The following is a 23934-nucleotide window of genomic DNA, read 5'->3' as shown; positions in this document are numbered from 1 at the left end:
CATGTTGACATGTTTCCCCCCCACTCCACAAAAAATTGGCCAGTGACAGGGCTGGAGGAGGTGAGAAGGGGAGGGGTCCCAGGTGGTTGTGTACACAGCTATGCTTCCAATCCATCTTCTCCACAATCACGCCACTTCTGGGGTTTCTTGAAGCCTGAAGAATTTTTCAGGGGGTTCTCAATGGTAAAAATGTTGAGAAAAGCTGGCTTAGACATTGAACTGGTGGATTTAGAAATCAGGCCTTCCATGTTAAATAGTTGACATCATGGTGCAGTCCAGAAAACCTGCTTCCTATCATCTCTATAATTGTATGTGGCAGCTATTCAAAAGTGGGCGAGACTAAAATGCAGGATCCACTAGAATCTACTTTAAATGACATTATTCTATTTCTACATAATGGTTGGAATTGGGCTCTAAGACTGGATTCCTTTCAAGACAGGTTGCAGCACTGGTCGCTATGTGGGGCCACATTAGGCTTTTCCTCATAGGAACCATACTGCTGGTACCTCCGATTAGGCATAGGTTCCAGTGAGTTCCAATGTTTCATTTCTTTCTGCTTTTCTTACACCATGAAACTTTGCACACCAGTAACTTTGTTGTGATTTCCCAGGAAGAAAGAGCACCATATACAGTTAAAATCATAGGGAAGTGAAAACTTGTTTATTGAGCTGCTAACTTTTAGATGAAGAACGTGGGAGTGGAATGCGAACTGGAGAAAACCAAAGCTGGGAAACAGGATGAGGTGCCCACAGTACCAGGTCTTTGTTCTTCTGCTTGATCACATAAACCTGAGCTGCCACTGACATATGCCACTGTGTTAGTAACAGAAGACTTTGTGCGTAGACTGTGAACAATACTGTAAGAAGGTGGTTAGAAGCAAAATTACAGAATTCTAGAAATATAAAGAATTCAAAGTGTATACATCTGTTTGTATTGAGGCCAGGCACTTCACACTAGCAGGCATATTCAATTCAAGTTTTAAAAGAAATATACAGCAGAACGGCTCAAAACAAAGCTGTACAATGGAATGCTTTCTTGAACTACTTGTGCCACAGACTTCAGAGGACCAACCTGAAGTCAATTTATTTTGGCTTCCAGTGATGATTAATTGGAATGTGAACATCAAATCAAAAAAGGGCTGAGATTTCTTCTTGTTATTTAAGCCCCAGTGCTTCTTGCTATCAGAGGCACCAGTTTCTCTCTCTGGTTTTCTCATATCTTTAAATTCTTTGTACAACCAACAGCATTTTGAACTGGATGCTGACAAGTATAATCCACAAATCAACAGAGCCTAATAAAAAACTGCAAGCATACAAGTAGTCACCCTTAACTGTGTTGTGGTTTGCCATCAATAAAGGAATATTTTGTGGCAATTCTGTCTATTTTGGGGGTTATAATTCCCTAAGGTTTTTTTTAGTGTGGCATTTCTGTTTATTTTGGGATTTATACTTCCCTAAGGTTTGGTGTACAATGGTCATAGCAAACACTCTTTCCCAACAACCCAAGAGATGACTCTACACATGGACAACACCAGACAGTCAACACAGAAATCAGATTGACTATTTGCTCTGCAGCCAAAGTTCTATACAGTCAGTAAAAACAAGACCAGAAGCCGATTGTGGTTCAGATCATCAGCTTCTTGTTGCAAAATTTAGGCTCGAAGAAAGTAGGGAAAAGCACTAGGCCACTCAGGTATGAACTAAATCATATCCATAGATTTAAGGAATTATCTCTGATAGACGGAGTCTCTGAAGAACTATGGACAGAGGTTCACAACATTGTACAAGAGGTAGCAACTAAAACCATCCCAAAGAAAAAGAAATACAAGAAAGCAAAATGGCTGTTTGAGGACGCTTTACAAATAGCTGAGGAGAGAAGGGAAGTGAAAGGCAATGGAGAAAGTGAAAGATACACGCAATTGAATGCAGAATTCCAGAGAATAGCTAGAAGAGATAAGAATGCCTTCTTAAATGAACAGTGCAAACAAATAGAACAATAGAATCAGAGTCCAGTAGCACCTTTAAGACCCAACAAAGATTTATTCAGGGCGTGAGCTTTCAAGTGCAAGCACTCTTCGTCAGTGTAAGAGTGCTTGCACTCGAAAGCTCACGCCCTGAATAAATCTTTGTTGACCTTAAAGGTGCTACTGGACTCTGATTCTATTGTGCTACTTCAGACCAACACAGCTACCCATTTGAATCAAACAAGAAGAACTATACAAGAGGGAGCTTAACATCCCTGATAACCATGATGGGGGTAGTCACTGACCTGGAGACATCCTGGAATTTGAAGTCAAATGGGCCTTAGGAAGTCTGAGCAACAATAAAGCTAGTGGAGGTGACAGCATTCCAGTTGAACTATTCAAAATCTTAAAAGACGATGTAGTAAAAGTACTACACTCAATATGCCAGCAAATTTGGAAAACTCAGCAGTGGCCAAAGGATTGGAAAAAGTCAGTTTACATTCCAATCCCAAAGAAGGGCAATGCCAAAGAATGTTCAAACTACCGCACCATTGCACTCATTTCTCAATTCTGCACTCCCCCACATGCACCCAGCTGGGTGACCTTGGTCTCTCCATGGCACTGATAAAACTATTCTGACCAAGCAGTGATATCAGGGCTCTCTCAGAGTCACCCACCTCACAGGGTGTCTGTTGTGGGGATAGGAAAGGGAAGGCAACTGTAAGCTGCTTTGAGACTCCTTTGGGTAGAGAAAAGTGGCACATAAGAACCAACTCTTCTTCTTCTTCTTCATGCTAACAAAGTTATGCTCAAAGTCTTACAAGCTAGGCTCCAGCAATATGTGGACTGAGAACTTCCAGAAGTACAGGTAGGATTTCGAAGAGGCAGAGGAACTAGAGATCAAATTGCCAGCATATGCTGGATCATAGAGAAAGCTAGGGAGTTCCAGAAAAACATCTACTTCTGCTTCATTGACTATGCTAAAGCCTTAAGAACAGAATATTGTTTAGTGGGCTTTTGCCTGAGACTGAACCTGGGTTCATTCAAAATATGTTTAGAATGATCCCATGATATGGTCTGAATGTTCTTTATAATTTTCTTTACCTGATGTTTTGTGTAACTTCAAATGATGTTTTTTCCCCCCTCTAGGTTATTTCATTCCTGGCTGCAGTACTAAATAAAAAAGGGACGCGTGCAGATATTGAAAACAACATGCCTGAATTTTTGCTAAGAACAATGAAAAAAGAAGTGCCATCTGTTAAAAAGAATGTAAGTTCTTAATTTAAACATACAATGGCTCATCTTGAAGATATTATGAAACTCATTTTGAAATGGAAATATGTTTATCAGATTAATTCGATCCCAATAAAGGCATGCACAATGAAGAATCAGGAGGTTTGGATGGGAAGTGGTATAGCTGATGAGTGAGCCCCTGGAGCTCCTGTTCCAACTGCTGGAACCCTCACAGGCTCATTCAGTAGCTTGAGGGGAAGGCTTACAAATACAGTTAAAAACAATCAGTCTTTACATTTATCAGGCCAACATTTCTGCCTTCATTCCGTGTGTCCAAAAGCTCTTGAGTGCTTTGGATAGTCTTTAGAATTTTAGGACCCACCAGCCCTATTCAAGTAGCAGCTGAAGGAGCACTCTTGTCCCCATATTACTGTGCAGAGGTCAGAAGGGTCCCTCATCTTGCTGTCTCTGGGCTGAAACTCACTGGCACCTAATTGGCATTGAATACTTCCATGTAAAATGCATTGAATGGAAGCTTAAAATCAAAATAAAATGTGATCTAAAGCATTGTGCAGTCTCTAATAAATATAATTGTACAAAATCTTTGTAGTCTGCAAAGCTGTTTTACTCACCAAACAGAGGCTTAATTCTTTCAACAGCAAAAGAGCTATAAAAACTCATTCTGTGGTTAATTAAAAGTGATTAATTATGTAAGTGGTTAGAAAGACCCCAGGAACAGATTGTTTGAACATGCCAAACCTGGAAGTTAGGATTATATACAAGGCATTTCAATATTTTGCAAGGCCCAGCACAGGAGAATATAAGCTTTGTCGTTGCTTCTGGTTTGTGTCCCATACAAGTCGTTATCTGATTCAGCTGTACATCATTAGCGGAATGTGCTGTATGCAGCAAGGATTGTCTTACTGTCATTTAATTTAACCAAATCTTTTCCTCTTCCTATTTAATTCTGACAGCACTCAGAAAACTGAACACAACATGAGCAGTCTTTATATCTGTGATGATAACTTTGGTTCTGTGACCTGCTGGCCCAAGCATGGCTGCTTTAGATTTGAATTCTACCTGATGTTGGATTTTCCCCAAGCATCTTTTGTGGCCACTAGGATCATTTAGCCAACCTTTGTTATCACTGATTATTCTCTGAGGTGATCACTTTGATTACTGTTGTCCCATTGATTTTAAATACATGCTTTAGATCGGTGGTCCCCAATGACTGGGCCGAGGCCTGGTGCCGGGCCGTGAAGGCCCTGGGACCGGGCCGCAGCTCCCTCTCCCCGCCCCCCCCCCCGCAGTAAGAAACTTCCCAGGCCACAAGCTTGCAGCCTGGCAAGCTTCTTACTGTGGGGGGGGGGGGGAGAGGTAAGCAGGGCCGCGCACGCGCAATGCGCATGTGCGGCTGCGCAATCGCCCTCCCTGCTGCCGCCGGTCCGCAGCCTGTAAAAGGTTGCGGACCACTGCTTTAGATAATAGATTCAAGTGGGTAGCTGTGTTGGTCTGAAGCAGCAGAACAAATTTAGAGTCCTGTGGCACCCTTAAGACCAACAAGTTTTATTCAAGGTATGAGCTTTTGTGTGCACTGTATCTCTTCCTCAGATACAGTGCTTTAGATTAGCGGTCCCCAACCTTCTTGTAGTTGGGGACCGCCTCCGAGGGTGGGAGAGACCGCGTATATGTGTTTTCGCCACTAGGTGGCGCTAACGTGCATGCGCAGAACTGCCACGCATGCGCATTTTCGCCAGCAGGGGGCGCAAACACGCATGCGCGGCAGCTCCGCGCGTGCACGTTTGCGTCGGTGGCGTGCCGGCGGCCACACCTGCCTCTTTCTCCCCCTCTCGCTGCGAGGGGGGAGGCAGGCGTGGCCGCTAGCAGCCCCGTACCATGGCCTTCACAGCCCGATACCGGGCCGCGGACCAGGGGTTGAGGACCCCTGCTTTAGATAATAGTACATCTGACTGTGGTGATTTGGGAAAACAATGGGCTAATAGACCTTTATCCTTTAAAAGATTTCACAAACTATTTTGACAGCTACTTGCTCTTTCTGGAAAATATTCTTGGTCTTTTATTGCTGTAATAGAAGGCAGCACTAGTAGCCATCTAGATGGGACTTGGGGCTATATGATTCATCTGGGTAGGAGTAAGTTCCCCTCATTTTTAGTGTACAAAAATACTTAATATTGGCTGGATTATGTGTAGTTACCTACTTGTCCAGCAAAGGCTTAATACACCTCCTGGTTTGTTGTGTAGCATGGAATTGCAAAAACAGAGTCTGAGAAGAGATATTCAGTCACTGAAAGGCCACAACATAAGGCTGGCTGCATTTGCTCTTATAATATGTTGAGATGCAGCATGGTGTAATGGCTAAAGAGCAGAAGGCTCTGATCTGGAGAATCACATTTCAGTCTGCTCTCCTCCACATAAAGCCAGGGGGGTTACTTTGGGCTAGTCTCAGTTCCTTTAGAGCTGTTCTCATACAGCAGTTCTGTTAGAGTTCTCTCAGCCTCACCTCCCTCACAGGGTGTCTGTTGTGGGGAGAGGAAGGGAAATATGTTTGTAAGCTGCTTTGGGACTCCTTCAGGTAGTGAAGTGCCAAAAAAACCAAACTCTTCTTCTTATGAAGACCACCATAAATTTATATTCTCTCAGTTTTTGTGAGACAAATTCCCTTTTTTTGCCATCAAGTCCCTTCCAATTTATAGTGGCCTCATAGAGTTTTCAAGGCAAGAGATGTTCAGAGGTATTTTGCTGTTGCTTGCATCTGTGTAGCAATTCTTTATTTTGTATTTACTTATTATGTGATTTATAGGCTGTCCCTCTCCACAAGCGGGCTGGGGGCAGTTTACATCAGTAGATAAAAACATTCATAAACAGATTTAAAAGCATCCTAAAAATTAACAGCTACCAAAAAAAGCTCCATTCCCCCATCCCTACCCCAGGCATCTTCAGTCTGGTCTGCAAGAATTGGCTGTAATCCAGGTACTTATGCCCAGTCTCGAAGGAGGGGTAGCCCTGATATGAGTAGGACTTTAGTGGTTATCTCTTATCTGAATCCTAACTAGGACTGACTCTGTTTAGCTTCTGAGATCTGACAAAATTACTACATTTTAGTGATTTTGAAGTGTTCAGTATTTTTATCAGCTTTTTCTTCAAGTATCCTGCTCAGGTAATTGGAAGGAAGATTCTGATATCTGTAATGGTACAAAGGAGCATGCAGATTTGGTGCCAAAAGGCATTTGATTCAATATCAACATCATGTGTTCTTTGTTTTTAGATTTTCCTGATTGTGACCCCACTTTCTGTGCTGTATAATTGGAAAGAAGAATTGGACACCTGGGGTTATTTCAGGGTTATTGTTTTGTATGGCAGTAGAAAGGACTATGAACTGAATCGAATCAAACAGGGGAAATGTGAGATTGTGCTAACTACATATACAATGCTTCACCAATATTTGGATGAGCTTAACAGGTAAACGTATTGTGCAATTGTTGTTATTATTATTGTTTGATCTTAATTGCAATAAAACATTATACAAACATTATACAAACATCTTTAATCCGCTCCTGCGGATTTATTTAATCCTGCGGAGCGGATTAAATAAAGGAGTAAGGGCTGTTGGGGAGGAGTTAGGGCGGGCCCTGTCCGGGATAAAAACCCAGAGGGCCCAATCAGGAGGCCATTCAAGGCCAAGCCGCTTCGCGTGGCTCCACGTTGGCGGCTTGGCCAGGCCTCGCCAAGCCGGGGACTCGCCTCACAGATTGCCCAGGCAGCCCGCGGTGACAGTCCTCCGGCACGGCCACTCCATCTTCAGAAAGGAGCAGGGACGCTGCGTCAAAGACGTCGTGTCCCTGCTCCTTTCCCACCCCGGGGAATGTCGCCATTGCCGCCGAGCCTACATCCGTGGCCGCCTTCTACCGCCGACCCTTCCTCCCGATCCCTCCCCCTCCCACTTTGCCCGCAGGCCGCCAACCACCATGAAATGGCTCCCCACGGCCACCAAACTCCGGCCTGCCCCGGTATCCCACGCCGACGCTACCTTCCATGTCGCTGCCCTCACAGAGCCGCGTTCTGCCTGCTGCCACCGGAGCCGCCTGCACCATTGACCCAGGTACGCCGTCCTGCAAAACGGCCGTGTCTCCTCGCCCCGCCAAACCAAATACAAGCCGCAGCGCTTCTCGGCCCAGCCAAAACCCCACTCAATTCCTGGATAGAGGGTGAAGAGGAGTGCATGTATTTATTATGATCATGGTCAGACTTTCATTCCAAACATGCTAGAATATTGGTTATAATCAGGGTTGTGAACCCTGGAAATATTGTAGCAAGATTTTAGAGAAAATGTCTGGAATGTAAGGCTTGAATCTTTCACTTACATTTGTAACCAACCCCCTTGACCTCAGTGGAACTTGTTTCCAACTAAATATGTTTCGGTTTGACCATGTATCTAAATATAAACAATATACTAGTTGGCTCAGTGTAATATGTTGCTGTAAGGTTATTGTTTCTGAATGTAGGGTGAAAAACTCACTGTTGACAAAAATGTCAAATTTGAATAAATATAAACCTCATGGTGTTAGATTAGGATCTAGGAGGTTCAGGTTCAAATCCTGTCTGCTGGGTGATCTTAGGCCAGTCACTTGCTTTATCCCCTGACCTACCTCACAGTGTAATTCTGTGGATAAACTACAGATGACTAGACATTGCCATGACATTTTTGGAGGAAGAATGGGATAAAAATGTATTGCATTAAATCATTCAGTTGGATGTTGCCTGTATGAGGAATAATATATTGAGAGCCTGTTTGGTGTAGTGGTTAGGAGTGCAGACTTCTAATCTGGCATGCCGGATTCAATTCTGTGCTCCCCCACATGCAACCAGCTGGGTGACCTTGGGCTCGCCACGGCACTGATAAAGCTGTTCTGACTGAGCAGTAATATCAAGGCTCTCTCAGCCTCACCCACCTCACAGGGTGTCTGTTGTGGGGAGAGGAAAGGGAAGGTGACTGTAAGCTGTTTTGAGCCTCCTTCACGTAGAAAAAAGCAGCATATAAGAATCAATTCTTTTTCTTGTTCTTCTTCAACATTTTCTACAGTCTTCTGATGCTGTGCCATTGAACCGTTTTCTTTGATGGCTAACATGGAGAATTAAGAATCTCTTTATGTGTACATTCAACCAAACAAGACTCAAAATTCCTTCAGCGGTGTGTGTGTCTGTGTGAGAGAGAAATGTCCTTTCTGTTTCTCATTGGTTTTATTGTGTTATTGTTATCATTAGTGTTGTTTATGATTATGATGATACTATATTACCATCCCTCCAGAGCCTTGATGAGCCAATATTTATGGTAGAACTTTTTTCATTATATCAATTCTTGTTGGAAATAAGTTATTGAAATATTATGAGTTGGATCTGAAGCTCATTCTCTACTGATGGATGATCTTGTCTGCTGGCTGGAGATGTGATTTTTGTAGATTCTTCCTTCCTGCAGAATATCTCAAGATTGCTCCTATTTCTGATTTTACAGGTTGCCCGGTCCTTGGGAGAAATGTTTTGGGGTGCAGTACTCATGAGCTTTATACACTGAATCCAGTTGTAGATATAGGTAGTCACTATTTCCTGTTGTTTTACAGCCTGAAGTGGTCAGCTGTCATTGTAGATGAAGTGCACAGAATCAAGAATCCAAAGGCTCAAGTAACTAAAACCATGAAGGCGCTAACATGTAACATTCGAATAGGACTCACTGGGACAATCCTGCAGAACAACATGAAAGAACTTTGGTGTGTCATGGACTGGTAAGTTACTCGTATTGAATGCTTATGACTCAGGAATCTTAGGGTTGCTCGCTCTGGCATGCTTTGGCCGCTTTGGCGAGCACTTAAGCCCAAGGCTTGTGGACACTGGCTGGTGCACGGCCACCAACTACGGCCCTCGGTGCTGTGGCACTGGCCACCTCGAGCTTCAGTGTTCACTGAAGTGCTCCAGAACGTGCAACCCTACTCAGGATCGTTTTGTGTAATCACATATTAAATGATATTCATATCTTCTATGCAACACATAATATATACATGCAACGATTGTTTGCACAGATTAATTCTATAGTTACATTCATTGTAATTGTAACTAAAGTGTAGCATACATAACTACATAAGGTTATGGATATGCTGCTGCTCTCTATGTTATATGTATAGTAACCCCAGAACTAAATAAATTAAGGTGGTAGGGATATTCTGTTTAACAACATCAGGATGCTAAAAGATGACAATGGATTTGTTATTTCCTCCCTCTCTCTTGAAGGGCTGTACCAGGACTTTTAGGCAGCGAAGCAAGGTTCAAGAAGGAGTTTTCTGATCCAGTAGAGCATGGACAGAGGCACACAGCAACTAAAAGAGAGTTAGCAACAGGTCGAAAAGCAATGCAGAGGCTGGCTCAGAAGATGCGCGGCTACTTCTTAAGGCGTACAAAGTCTCTCATCAACAGCCAGTTGCCCAAGAAGGAAGACAGAGTGAGAACCATTATTTACTATAAATTAAATAGGTTCATGATTTGTTGTAATTTGTATTTTGCTGAATGCATTTGGGAAGCATTTTAAATTTGAGGGAATTACCTGCTTCTTCCCTTGCATGCAATGTGTGTTTGCAGCTCTCATTGTCACTGAGTAGACCCAGTGGGGACAGGCAGGAGCCAGAATTTAAATTTGCAAGTACTGCCTGCCTGCACAAAGGAATTAGTCTGGGGAAGGCTGGATCATTCCTCGAATATATTAGATTTTTCTGTCCATTGAAAACCACGGTTTAATGCTTTCTGTTAAATTGAGTCTTCCTCTGTGGGTGCAGCACAGAAATGGTCTATGAAGTTTTTGAGCCTTGTTACCTTCCTGGCAATGTGCAGTAGAGTGTGCCATGCTTGGGGCAACTGGGTGGAGCCTGCCTTTTGACTGCATGAAGAGAAGTAGGGGGAAGAAAGAAACTTTTCCTCTGTAACATTTCCTGCCTTGTATTATTTTTGTTGGCTCTTGTCACTGGCCATTCATCTTGATGGATTCTGTGCAGGCATGCGTGGGACTTTATAATTGCAGATGTGCCCTGGACAGGCTCTCCCCTTCCTCTCTGACTATAGAGAGCCCCTTTTCTACCCAAGATTTATCAGAAGAACAGGTAGAATGGCTCTCTTTAGAAAATGGCCCCAAAAGATGATCCCTGTGCCTGGGAGAGGCCACAACACTAGTTCCTACCTGGCTTACTGCTCATAGGCTTACTGCTCAAACCCGAGAGGCTAGAGTGGAGGGATTAAAAGCCATGCTGTGGAAGAATTTTCAAATTTCTGTGCCACTCTTCCCTGAGGAATGATACAGTGTATCATCATTCTTGGTGGCAATATCATCTACCAGAAGGGTGGGAGAATTACGTATGCTTAGCTGCAATCTACTCTTGATAAAAATTTCATCTGAATAAGGTAGTACTCAGCAATATTGGTCTGCTTGATGGATGTGGAGTCCAGGAATGAAACTGCAATGGGGGAGGCAGAGTTCCAGTGATCTTGCATTAATTAACTCACACTCACCTTCTTTGGAAAGTGAGCTTGCTACTTTCCCCTGTGGGACTGCACGGAAGTCAGGTAGATGCACTTACCTGTAACTTGTAAATAATTTGGTCTTCTGTGCAGGCACTCATCACTCCTTCTGTTTCCTACTCTGCCAATTAAGGACATCCTCATGGTGGCTGAGAGAACTGAGAGAGAAGTGCTTTCCCTGCCTCTGTCTCATGACAAAAGAAGGGCTTTCTTTTGACAGAGGGATCACTCCTGCAATAATAATAATAATAAAATAAAAATTATTACTGTTGTATTTATTAAATTTCTATTCTACCCCATGTGCCTCTTGATGAACACTGGTTACAGGGAAGTGCAACCCTATTTCTTTGCTCTTCTGTTACATTAATATTGCTAATGGTACACAACTGTGTACACAGCATCTTTTACTCTTTCTACAGCTCCTTTGTTCCATTTTTGACTGCTGTTTTTCATACCAGTCCAGGGGTCTCTTTCTTGACTACTCTCACCAAGAGTGGGGGGGGGGAGAAGAGTTGGTTTTGTGTACCCCTTTTTTCCTACCTGATGGAGTCTCAGAGTGACTTACAATCGCCTACCCTTCCTCTCCCCACAATAGGCACCTTATGAGGTTGGTGAGGCTGAGAGAGCTCTGAGAGAACTGTGACTGTCCCAAGATCATCCAGCTGGTTGCGTGTGAAAGAGTGGGAAGGCAAACTCATTTCTCCAGATTAGAGGCCACCACTCTTAACCATGACATCAGGCTGGCTCCTCTATCCCCAGAGCTCTCCTCCTCTAAAGAAGTTGCTTTATCTTCAGGTTACTTTGGGAGGCACTTATTCTCAAATACTTTTCCCTTCTTGCATGATGAAAAAGCTGTCCAATAGTGATAATTCTGAAACTTCATTGGAATTGTCTTTGGATGACACTCCCCTCTCTGTTGGAGAGATGTCAGGCTTTATTGGGACCAGATGGTTCATCTGGCTAAATGCCGCAAGCCTTTTACTGATGTCATCTTTGGCATCCTAAAGCCAGAAGCTTTTCAGTCTGTTCATTGATGCGGATATTCACTGCCAATCCTGCCTCTGTCTTTCCTAGATCTCATAGAATAGAAAATCTTTATGTCAGATGTTGGATATCTCATATTGTACCTCACGTCTGTTTCTGTTGTTGGAGTTTCCACTGCACTCTGCTTCTGTGACATGGTCATAAGTTAAACCTTTTGCGGAGAGGTCTGTGTGAAGGGCAGTGACTAATTATCAAGATTTGCTGGTTAAACATAGTTCTGTCTTGAACAAACGAATGTTTTCATAGGTAAAGATGCTGAATATATTTCTAAATTAGTAAAACAAAAACCAGAACATTTTATAAACATATGGAGCTTTTACTCCATCTTTCAATACCATAGTTGTTAGAGTAGAATAAACCTTTGATGGTTTTGCATTCTTTAATGCTACAAATGAAGTTCTCAGGTAAATTATGGAGGAAAAGGCCAACATTATATATTGATTATATCTCTCCTCACCACAATCCCTGTTTGTTTGTTTGTTTTCCACCCACAGTACTCTTTCTCTGTCAAATGGTAGTGGCTGCATACCATCTGTTCTCTGGGTGGTCATATTCAAAGGCAAAACACAAGAGTTATTGAGTCCGTTTTGGCTCCCTTGCATGGTCCCTCAGGGCTCGGTTCTCTCCCCTACACTATTTAACATCTTTATGTGCCCTCTGGCCCAGCTGGTGCACAGTTACGGCTTGGGTTGTCATCAGTATGCGGATGACACCCAGCTGTATCTCCTTATGGACAGCCACTTGGACTCTCCTCCGGAACCATTTGTCAGATGTTTGGAAGCAGTGGCCGGGTGGTTTGAGCAGAGTTGCCTGAAACTCAACCTCCTCCGAGGTTTTGGTATTAACCTTTAAGGCCTTGTGCAGTCTGGGACCCACATACTTGAGGGACTGCCTTGCACCGTATGCTTTACGCTCTGTGGGTACAAATTGATTGGTCATACCTGGCCCCTGGGAAGCATGTCTTGCCTCAACTAGGCCCCTACCTGGTGGAATGAGCTCCCGGAAGAGCTAAGGACCCTGCCGGAGCTTCCAGCATTCCGCAAGGCCTGTAAGACGGAACTCTTCCACCAGGTTTATGGTTGAGGCCTTTCTCTAGCACTAAGAAAGATCTGGACCCCCACTCTGGGTTATACTTATGGCAATAGTATGATCAGCAACCGTCTTTCGCCCCCATGGTTGTTAGTGGGCTAGGCCTAGTTGTTGTAATTTCCACCGCCTTGGATATTTTGTGGTTGTTCTGGTTATTTTATGTGTACTGAGTAATGTTTACGTAGGGGTAGTTTTATCAGGGTTTTTTTAATGTATGTTGTAACCCGCCACGAGCCTTTTGGGAGTGGTGGGCTAGAAATCAAATAATAACAACAACAACAACAACAACAACAATAAATGTTAACCTCCCTAGAATTCTCAAAAACTATCCAAACATAACTTCTGACTCTCCAGCTCCCCTCTTATTAACCAGTTACTTCAGGTCATGATGGTAATACTCCCCGGATTCAGCCACTATTTATGCTTTGCTTTGTTTTGTCAAGGTGGCAGGTTTCTGGAGAGGAGATATACATTTTTTCCTAAATAAATAAATAACATTTTGAATCAAGTGAAACCTACTCATTGTTAAACAGGGCTATTCTAGTGAAATTCCCTTCTCCCTCATCTTCATTATATGATGCCAAGGCAGAAAGTGCCTATCCTTATGTCACAAATGAATTTACTGTTCCAGAAGGGATAATAAAATAGGTAACTCCCTAGGGTTGATATCAAGGCTTCTCTTTCTTTATGTCTGAGGTAGGGGGGTGATCACCTTCCATTCTCAGTCTCTGTAAGTCTGAACAAATTAGAGTTTGATAATTCCAAATGGTGTTTGGAGGACACTTCCTACTAGTATGGGAAACATGGTAAGTTGTCCTTAAATGTTGTAAGCTTGCAGGATGCTTCTGTGCTGTCATCACTTTGAAGAATAGCCCCTTTCTTGGATTTCCTCTTGAAGGTGATCATTAACAAACTGGTTTTAGATTTTGGTATCTGCTCAGCCTCTTGATCTTATCAGAATGCTTCCAGATATTCTTCCAAATCTTTGGCTATTTCAGAAGCCTTCACCATAATAATTTATGTTGTTGACATTTGTATGCTGTTGCTTGGTCAACTCCCTTAATTTCTGTAAATTTGGCTCTCTAAGCAACATGTGAATTAGGTTTTGACAAAACAGCCATGGGTGCTGTCACTGATTACTCTGCCTTTCTGGTAAGTGAATGTGATGGTATTCCACATGCAGGGCTTCAGAGAGAACAAAAAAACAAGTGTTGCTTACCTACATCTAAACCTCTGTTCCTGCAGTAGAAGACTGCCCAGAGGATTATATTGATATTTAGTCTGTGATGGTTGTTTCAGGGACTGAGCCAGAAGTCACTAACTTTGCCCTCTCGTGTCATGTTGCTGTGCCTGGGCGGAAGGAAGAAGCAAGTACGCTGAGTCCTCCATAACTTTCTAGAAAGTCGTTTCTGTTGTCAGGATAGTGGCATTCCCATCTGCATAAAAACAGTAATTTTGGGCAAGCCATCTCTTCTACACATTCATACTCAATTTCCTAGATGGGGGAGTGCCCCAGAGACAGGTTTCCTTTTTTGATCTTACTGCAAGCATTCGTTTTATGTCCACCATGTGTAATTACATCCTTAAACAAAGTGCACTGCTGAGTGCATGTTTAACCTCTTCAGTGCTTATGAAAAAAATCTGAGTGGAGTGGATGTCTGCTTTATGTGAGTATATGCATTTAAAGACTTTTGTTCCCATAGCCCTGCTCTTAATAGATGATTTGTTAGAAGTGAAATATGAGTTTTTAATGGAAGATAGAGTTTGGCATCATTATGATGAAAGAAATGACACTTTTCAGCTGCCTCACTAGAATGCTTTGATGAGTACTGAAGTATACATTAAAGACTATATAATTGCAAATAAGGGTACACTTGTAGTTTGCTGCTTTTCGTATCTCATTTTATACCTGCCTTTCAGCAAAAGCTTGTAATAATGTAGTCTAAAGTGTCTTTTCAAAAGAGGAGATTAACTGCAATGTCATTCTACTATCTTTAATCTAGCAGATTTTATTTTATCTTATTATTTTGATAATGCAAGTATATGTTCAAGATATCATTGGATTATTATAGCACAACAGGGTGCTGCCACTTTGTGGGTGGCCTAAATTCAGAAGTAATCTTGGGATTTCTGTGTCCTGCTGGTTGAGACCAAAAGATGTCATGGAGATGCCACCCATGGTCTTTGAGAGGAAGGATAAAGTTGGTCATACCACTGTTCCTGCTCTAGTTATTTAGAATATCAATAGAACTGGCTACATTTCTTTTATTCTCTCTGGTTGCATTTGTGCTTTACAATAGCCAGTGCCAGAAAATGGCAAATAGATCTTTTAAATGATCCAAAATCTCTAGTTTATTATTAGACTTTTGAGCCTTGCAGTGCTTTTAAATAGTTGCTGTTTGTTTTTCAAATTCTTAACGTATTATTTTTTGATCAACTAATATTTATTTTCCTCATTAAATTACATTAACTTATTTGGAATGACAGCAGAATTGTCATGTACTTAGCATTGCTGTGAATCTACCAGTTCACCATCATCTTCTTATTCAGGATATTTCCATATTTTTATTGCTGTTGTTTTATTCCCCTGTGTTGTTCTTTATCTTGCCAGATGGTATATTGCTCATTAACGGAGTTCCAGAGGGCAGTTTATAAGGCTGTATTGGAGACAGAAGATGTACACTTGGTTCTTCAAGCACGGGAACCATGTAGTTGCAACAGTGGCCGTAAAAGGAAGAGCTGTTGTTACAAAGTAAGAACTTTCATTTGAGTGTCCAGATCTATTGTTCAGAGATTGTATATTCTGCACTGTGCATCTATCTAACCATCCATCTGCACATACATTTTGCTGTAGATCTGAAAAAGGAACCTAAAACCTGACTTATAGGAACATAAGAGAAGCGATGTTGGATCAGACAAATGGGCCATACAGTCCAACACTCTGTGTTACATGGTGGCCAAAACCTTGGAGCCATCAGGAGGTCTACCAGCAGGGCCAGAACTCCAAAAGCCTTCCCACTGTTGTCTCCCCAGCATCAAGAATACAGAGCATTATTGCCCCAGATAGTGTTCATCTATACATTGTGGCTACTAGCCATTCCATATGTTTATACAATCCCCTCTTGAAGCTGTCTGTACTTATAACCACTCCCAATTCCTGTAGTAGTGGATTCCACGTGTAGATTACTCTTTAGGTGAAGTAGTACTTTATCTATTCTAAGCCTACTGCTCATTAATTTTATCGAATGCCGACAAGTTCTTGTATTTTGTGAGAGAAAAGTACTTCTCCACTAGAGTTGGGCATGAACTGGCTTACAAACCTTTATTCATGATGCATTTGGCTGGTTTGTGAACTGAACTTCATGGCTCGCAAAGAGCAGCCTAGACACAAAGTTCCACAAACTTTTAAGCAATTAGTGGGGAGCAAAATGAGGAGTTAAAACTCCTGCTTTCTCCTCCTTGTGAAAGCTGCCAAAACAGCTGAACTGCGGGAGCTGGCTGTCCAGGTAAGCCCCTTTAAGCAGCTAATTTACTCCAGGAACTGGCTCCTCAAGAAAGCTCCTAAACAGCTGAGCTACATGGAGCAGTTTGTTTTGCATGCTTAGCTGTTTAATGGGGCTTTCTTGTGTTCAACTGTGATCCGTTTTAACTCCTACTTTCTACTCCCTTTGAAAAGTGGCAGGAATCAGAAAGCAGGAATTACAAACCCATATGAACTGATTTGTTTTGGGAACCAACTTCCCGGTTCATGTAGGTTCATGGGTTTAGTTAGTGGTTTACCTACAAGGCATGAACCAAACCACAAAATGTGGTTTGTGCCGTTCCCTGTTCTCTGCTTTCTTTGTCTCATGCATAATTTTGGAAACTGTTATCATGTCACCTCTCAATTCTCCTTTCTCCTTTCTCCAAGCTAAAAATCTCTTTCCTCATTAACCTTCCTTCATAGGGAAGGTGCTTAGTTTCCCTTTTCCGTACCTCTTCAGATGCTTTTGAGTTATGGTGACCAGAACTGTACACAGTATTCCAAGTAACACTGTATCATAGATTTATACAGGAGTATAAAGATGCTTTCAATCTCCTTTCTAATAACCCCCAGCATAGAATTTGCCTTTTTTATTGCAGTTGCACACTTGAGTCAATATCTTCAGTGAGTTATCTACCACAACCCCAAGATCTCTCCTGGTCAGTTTGGACGCCATCAACCTGTAATGCACGGTGGAGCCAAGAATCCAACTATAAATCCTACTCCTTCCTCATCATTGCAGTCCTTAGTGTAGTGATTACTCAGACCGAGCCACATGCTGCTGTTCAAGAGTTGATGCTTCATGAAATCCAGAGTTTCAGAGTATGGTCTGTGAGAACCAGGATCAAATCACCACTGCGTCTCACTGAGTGACCTTTGGGTAGTTACACATGTTTAGCCTAATTTACCTCATAGAGCCACCATAGTGGTTAAGAGCAGCGGCTTGTAATCTGGCGAACCAGATTTGATTGCTCACTCCATGCAGCCATGCAGTTGGGTGACCTTGGGCTACTCATAGTCCTGTTATAGGTGTTCTCACAGAGCAGTCTCGGAGCTTGTTCAGCCCCACCTACCTCAGAGGGGGGACTTTTGTGGGGAGAGGAAGAGAAGGTGATTATAAACTTCTTTGAGATTCCTTAGGGTAGTGAAAAACGGGCTATAAAAACCAACCTCTTATTCTGTATGACTTTTTGTGCATGTCTATCTCATAGTTCCAGACATCAACTTCCCAGGAGTTTAAAGGGACTGCTGAGAAAATGGAAAGGTGTGGAATTCTGCATTCTTTGTGCTGGTGGATGGTTTGATACATCCTGATGGTTAGCGAAAAGCAGGAAATATATGAAGAAACCAAGGGAAAGGGAGCCTTTGTTTCAGCCAAAGTTAAGAGCCAAGTAGATTGTGAGGGTTATTCCCACTGTTTTTCTTTTGCACTATTATGTTGCCCCTTTGATGCCCATTTTCACTCACATCTGTGCTGTCATGGGGATCAACCACAGCAACTCGTTTTTAAAAACATTCAACCGGGCTGTTTTTTTTTTTTAATTGTGCTCTGTAATTTTTAAGTTTTATTTGCTTACAACTAGTTGCATTGTTAGTTACCTAATAGTAAAGTCTAAAGAGATAAAGTGGAATATAAATAAATAAATAAAAACAACATGTAACTAGTTGATATTCAAGGATGGAAAACTGTTTACTTTGCAACCCAGAGTATAGTTTTTTTCAGAAGTCTTTTAACCTTGGCAAATAGGAAAATAATAGTATAATGCTTTGACTAATGAGTTTTTTCTTAGTTTCTTACTATTACTCCATATTGTTACTTGTTACTTGTTCATAACCTGGCATGGTTCTTTCTGCTTAATGTGAATCTGACTCTATCTCTCCCCCCCTGCCCCCAGAAGCTTTATTGTATTGTCAGCTTTTCATTTACTTATTCATAGTCCATGCTACACAAGAGAATAATGAAATGCAGTTTTCATTCAGTTCACAAACACATTTTGAAATTGATTTTATTATTGTTAAATAACGAAAATTGGTCCAGGAGTGTGTAAAATCTGATCATCACTTTAATACTTATTTACTATTGATTTAACAAGTACTCTTGATACAAAACTGGACTGGATTGATTAGTTGGCTAATGTTGGCCCTAAAATGTTCTGGTTGATCTTGATGTACCTGAACCCTTTAAAGTTGAAAGAAATTAATGAGGAATAGTATGTGGTTTTGGAATGCACATTTAGAAATTACATTGCTCAGTCACAGTGGTGTGGATACTATCATTGTTTCAAAATGCCTATTCTCATGAGATTAGTAAAACTGAATGGCTTTATTTTTTGCCATGTTTACTTCAAGTAGTCACCTAATATGAATGATCAGTGAACATCAGCCTAAACATAACATAGAAAGAAACATAACATAGAAACATCAGCCAGGCATAACATAGAAAGTAATTATTTGTTAGAATTGTTTATATCATTGCTAGTATCCTGGAAGATATTGGACAAGAAATCACAAGTTATTTCTGGCTAGTATATTTTCAAAGCTAACACTTGGAACCAAGAGTATATTTATTAGGATTAATTCCCGTGCAAGTTGGTCCATGTGTGTTTAAGTTTGTAACTTAACTTTTCTGCAGAAAGTAAGAAATGTTAAGACTTGTGACAGATGAGGAATAAAAGAATCATTGTGCATGTGTCTTGTACACCGTTCTAAAGGAAGGAACCAAAGGCTTCATCATTCCTATTCTAGTGGCACAGAGCTCATGGAGGAAAGGTTTCTGATATGGATGTATTGGGCCTTTAATTTATGGGGAAAGTTCCTGATTAGGGTTGCCAACTTTGGGTTTGGAAACTCCTGGAGATTTTAGGAATGAAGTTTGGGGAGAGGAGACAGCTTGACTGGATACAGTTCCATGGAGTCCAGCGTCCAAAGCAGCCATTTTCACAGGGAAAATGATCTTTGTAGTCTGGAGACCAGTTGTAATCCTGGGAGATATCTAGGCTGCATCTGGAGGATGGGAACCTTATGGCCTCTTATGCACGGCAGCAGCTACTGCACGCTGCCGCTGTCCTATTGAGGTGGGCCAGGATGCCCCGCAGTTCCCCGTGTATGCATGGGGGCGGGGAATGCTGGGCTGCCCCGGGGTAGCACGTGCACGCGTGCTGAATACCAAGGCCAGAAGGTAAGCCGGCATGGTGGGGGTGGGGGGAGGTTTGGAGGGCCCAGGGAGGGAGTGGGGGGCCCCAGGCCCCCTCTGCAAGCTCAGTTGGGGGCAGGGGGTTGCCCCTGCCAGCTCCGGGGCTCCGCAGGAGCGCGCAGTGTCCCTATAGGGACACTGTAGGGTCGGGGCTGGGTGGGCCAACAAGCTTGGTGCTGGCGATTATGCAGAGTGCTGGCCCGTTGCAGCCTCGGCTTACCCAGGAAGCTGCGGAAGCTGCGGTCGCTTACCGCAGGCCTTCCGTAGCCCTGGGCCGGGAGGCGCCTCCGCTGGCGGCGATTTTAAACAAAGCGCTCCTGCCGCCAGTGCGGGCATTCTGGCCCGTGCATAAGAGGCCTATTCCTGACGGGAACTTCCTGGAGGGCTGCTAACAGTGAGGGGCATGCCTAGCCATGCCCCAGCAACTCTGGGTGGCTGATCAGCACATATTGGGCACGTGCTGGCATGGGAGGAATTGACACAAGAATCTGTGCTCATTATTGTCTTCACTGCCAACTGAATCTGACAAGATCGCAGGGGCTGCTTAGTCTAGCTTTCTAAGTGGCCATTTTGACATCCCAGTCCATCATTGGTTCCCAGTCAGTTGTGTCTAGAATGCTTATTTGACTTATTAGAACACTTCCAGTGATTCATTATCTTCATGTAGTGCTCATTATACTCCAATCTTAGTGAAGTCAACAGCCTCTTTCACATAAAAAAAAGAAATTATGCTTATCATCAGGTGCTCTTGACCTGAGGCTCCAAGGAGGGCGATATATAAATATCCTTAACACGCCTGCGGCACCACGGGCGCCGCGGACTAAATAATTTGTTAAGGGCTTGGTGGGAGGGCTTTGTCCGTGATGAGGAAGGGGCCTGATTGGCCCCTTCCTCCGGACAGACCATTGGCCCGGCCGATTCCCGCCCTGCTGACAAGGAAGCAATTGTGAGCCACGCTCCGCGCGGCTCACAATTTTTCCCTTGATGGCGGCCTGACACATTGGGAGGCACAAAGTGCCTCCGACGTGTCAGGCCGCCGGCGGAGCGCGGCTGCCGAGGGCTCCCTGCCCGGCGGCCTGACATGGCGAGAGGCGCAAAGTGCCTCTCACCGCGTCAGGCCGCCCTCGTGCGGCTGCCAGGGGGCTCGCGCCTCTCGCCGCGTCAGGCTGCCCTCGCGCGGCTGCCGGGGGCTCCCTGCCCGACGGCCTGACGCGGCGAGAGGCGCAAAGCGCCTCTCACCGCATCAGGCCGCCGACAAAGGGAGCCCCCGGCAGCCGTGCTCCGCGCGACTGCTGGGGACTCCCTGGTCTAGCGCCCGCTGTATTTAGATTACAGTGGGCTTGATTACTAGTAATAAATAAATAAAACCTAGGAATCTGTTTCATGTTGTTTCTTTGTGTGTTTGGGCTGGGGGGAGTGAACTGGAATACTCTTTAATTAATAACTTTGTATTTAAAAGCTATTGGATAATAGTGTATGGAAAACTGTCCCAGATCCAGAAGTCTAAAAACATTCATTCTTTGGACAGCAATGATGAAAATATGGGTTTTGTCTGTCTTATGTCATTTAGTTCTAAGCTGGTTTAACTTATTTGCTTTTCTGCTTATATTTCTACAGACAAATGTACATGGTGAAACAATGCAAGCCTTGTATTTCAGTTACCTGACAGTACTTCGTAAGATTGCTAATCATGCTGCACTGTTACAGACTGACAACACTAGCAAACAGCAGGTTAGTTTCCTCACTTACTCATAGCCAGACCAGAGATATCAAGAATAATCTTGCTAGTAAATTCCAGCTTGCAGTGCCATTGGAGCATGAATTTATGTTCTGTAAATTGAAAACAATTCCTACTACTTTCAGTGTATTTCTGACATTTCAACACTAGTTAGGTTTTAGGAGGAGTGGTTCCCTCGCCTCAGTTCTGCTCCCACTCCTAACTCCTTTTCTGATATCCACCACACTACTAATCTGACCATCTTAACTTTTGATGAGCATGGAAGGAGCAGATCAAGAAGGATGAAGGTATTACTTCCTATATGCTAGCAGCCAATATGAAGGCTTCTGCCCTATGTGTCTTTTCCTTCACCTGCAGAAGCAGCTATCCTATTCTGCTCAGCTGTGAGCTTGTGCATCCATTCTGTCCATCCTGGAAGTGGTCTACAGAATGTAGTCTTGTTTAACATCAGGCTTCATTCTGGGCCCTGGCTACAAGTGATTCTTTCTCTGACACACAGAGAGAAAAGGCTTCCAGATGTACTCTTGAAGACCATAAGGAGAATGGAAAGTAATCTCTGCCATTGGTCAGTTCTTACTCAAAACACGTGACCAGGCAAGTGGCTATTTGCCAGTCTGCTCTGGTCTTGCATGTCTTTACTTGGAAATACTGTTCCATGGAGTGTTCTGAAATGTTTTCTGTAAACCGCCCAGAGCCGTAGGGAAGGACGGTATAAAAATCTAAATAAATAAATAAATAATAAAAAAAATAAGGGATGTTGATTTTAATGGTTCCTATTTCCAAGACTGAAGCACAGCTCGGTTACTGAACATTTTCTTACATTAAAGTCAAATGATACCCTTTATCCCCACTGCTCTGAGCCAGGTTTTTTTAAAAAGTTTGTTTCATAGCAATATCAGTCTTGGAAATGTATGTAATTTTGAGGAGGTATCTCAGGCGTAAGAAATTTGAGAAGGGAACTGCTGTTCATTTAAAAGGGAAATTTTAACATCTAAACTTTTATTGGAAGGAAGCCATTTAAATGTGTTCTAGCCAGTCCAGGTTTTACATTCATATTACAGACACAGGAAATATAAGAAAACCCTTTAAATGTCATAAGTGAATTTCTTAGAATCTCTTTGCAAGTTGTCCTTATATATAAGATATGTCACAATGCTATATCTTTAAATAGCATGTCCCAACCTTCTGGAAAGTTGTTTTTCAGGAGTTAAAGATACAGATGTTTTCATTTTAATGCACTTCTCTTCCCTGTTTTTTCCAGTAGCACCTTAAGAGACCCACAAGATTTTAAAGGGCATAGGCTTTTAAGAGTCAGATCTCCCTTAGACACAGAGAGGAATGGCGAGCTGAGTCTTTTTATCTCAGTCAAAAGGTGGGAGGGGGTGTTCAATGCTTGTAATGGGTGCAAAAGTATTATTTATTATTTATTATTAAATGTATATCATGCTTGCATGGTAGTCTGCCTGATTAGAGCCAAGGGGAAATGCTTGGGGGCAGGATAGTCTGTCAGATGTTTTACTAAAGATATTAATTACCGATGGGTTGAAACTTTTGCCTGTAACCCTTTCATTTCAGGAAGCCCACATCACAAGGGTGTGCAACCAGGTATTTTCCCAGTTTCCTGATTTTATGCAGCTTAGCAAAGATGCAGCCTTTGAAACGATTTCTGATCCAAAGTATAGTGGGAAAATGAAGGTAAATATGCAAGGGTCAGGAGGGGATCAGTATTCTAATGTGGTGTCATACTTCGTAACATCTAGTATTTAATATTTTTTCAAATTTATGATTCAGGCCCTCCTTTTACAAATATTTGGGATTCAAAAAACTCAATTGTGCTTTAGATCAGGAGTAGTCAACCTGTGGTCCTCCAATTGTCCATGGACTACAATTCCCATGAGCCCCTGCCAGCACAGGTTGACTACCCCTGCTTTAGATCACACAACAGTCTCATAGTTAATCCGAATTACAGGGCAGTTCTTTGATGGAAGATGTGGTACAAATTCATTGTGACTTTCTCAGGAATTAACAGTAGCAGAATAATTGCCATTATTAAATTTTTGTCTATTACACATTTTGTATTTTTTCTGTTTTACAATGAGCATACCATTTGCAAAACATTATGATAGAACACTATAACTCTAGTCTTTTGGTTCTTTACTTGCATGGGAACTCTATAGGCCTGTTGGAACTCTTTGTGGGGCTTTGGATCGGGTTGTATGTATACTGTGGCCTTTTCTGGCATAACCAATTGATTTACATAATTTGTTTGTTTCATTTAGGCTTTGCCTTGTCCAGCAGACCCCAGGCAGGAACATGCTAAAGAGATTGAATAAAAATGAAATTTAGTATATTAAAACAGCTCTCTACTGGATTAATTGCGGGAGCTTCAAAAGGTCTTAGAAGATTTAAACTGTTTTCTGAAGATGTTCAGATAAACCCGTGATTGAAAAAAATACCACTGTTACAGAGCAGTTGTCATGCACATTTAGATTTGGAACATAGGTGCTGCCATTCACAGAACACTCTTAGTATCTCTTAGAGTTTGTGATGAGATGCCAGGAAGGAAGGATTTCCTA

The 23934-nt window shown here is 42.6% G+C and overlaps 1 protein-coding gene across 6 annotated transcripts in view; it reads left to right on the top strand.

Annotated features, from left to right (window-relative positions):
- ERCC6L2 (ERCC excision repair 6 like 2) overlaps positions 1–23934 on the top strand; it is a 77059-nt gene that overhangs the window by 15260 nt on the left and 37865 nt on the right. For 5 of the 6 annotated variants that reach the window (XM_077344562.1, XM_077344564.1, XM_077344561.1 and 2 more), the window contains 7 exons: positions 3113–3232; positions 6483–6676; positions 8833–8994; positions 9497–9704; positions 15516–15656; positions 21238–21351; positions 22934–23053. In XM_077344562.1, coding sequence (XP_077200677.1) covers positions 3113–3232; positions 6483–6676; positions 8833–8994; positions 9497–9704; positions 15516–15656; positions 21238–21351; positions 22934–23053 — 1059 coding nt within the window. The remainder of the gene's footprint in view (positions 1–3112; positions 3233–6482; positions 6677–8832; positions 8995–9496; positions 9705–15515; positions 15657–21237; positions 21352–22933; positions 23054–23934) is intronic. The other variant, XM_077344565.1, reaches the window with a different exon arrangement.

Source organism: Paroedura picta, chromosome 7 (assembly GCF_049243985.1).
Source record: "Paroedura picta isolate Pp20150507F chromosome 7, Ppicta_v3.0, whole genome shotgun sequence".
Classification (NCBI taxonomy): domain Eukaryota; kingdom Metazoa; phylum Chordata; class Lepidosauria; order Squamata; family Gekkonidae; genus Paroedura; species Paroedura picta.
This window is presented reverse-complemented; position numbering and strand designations above follow the sequence as displayed.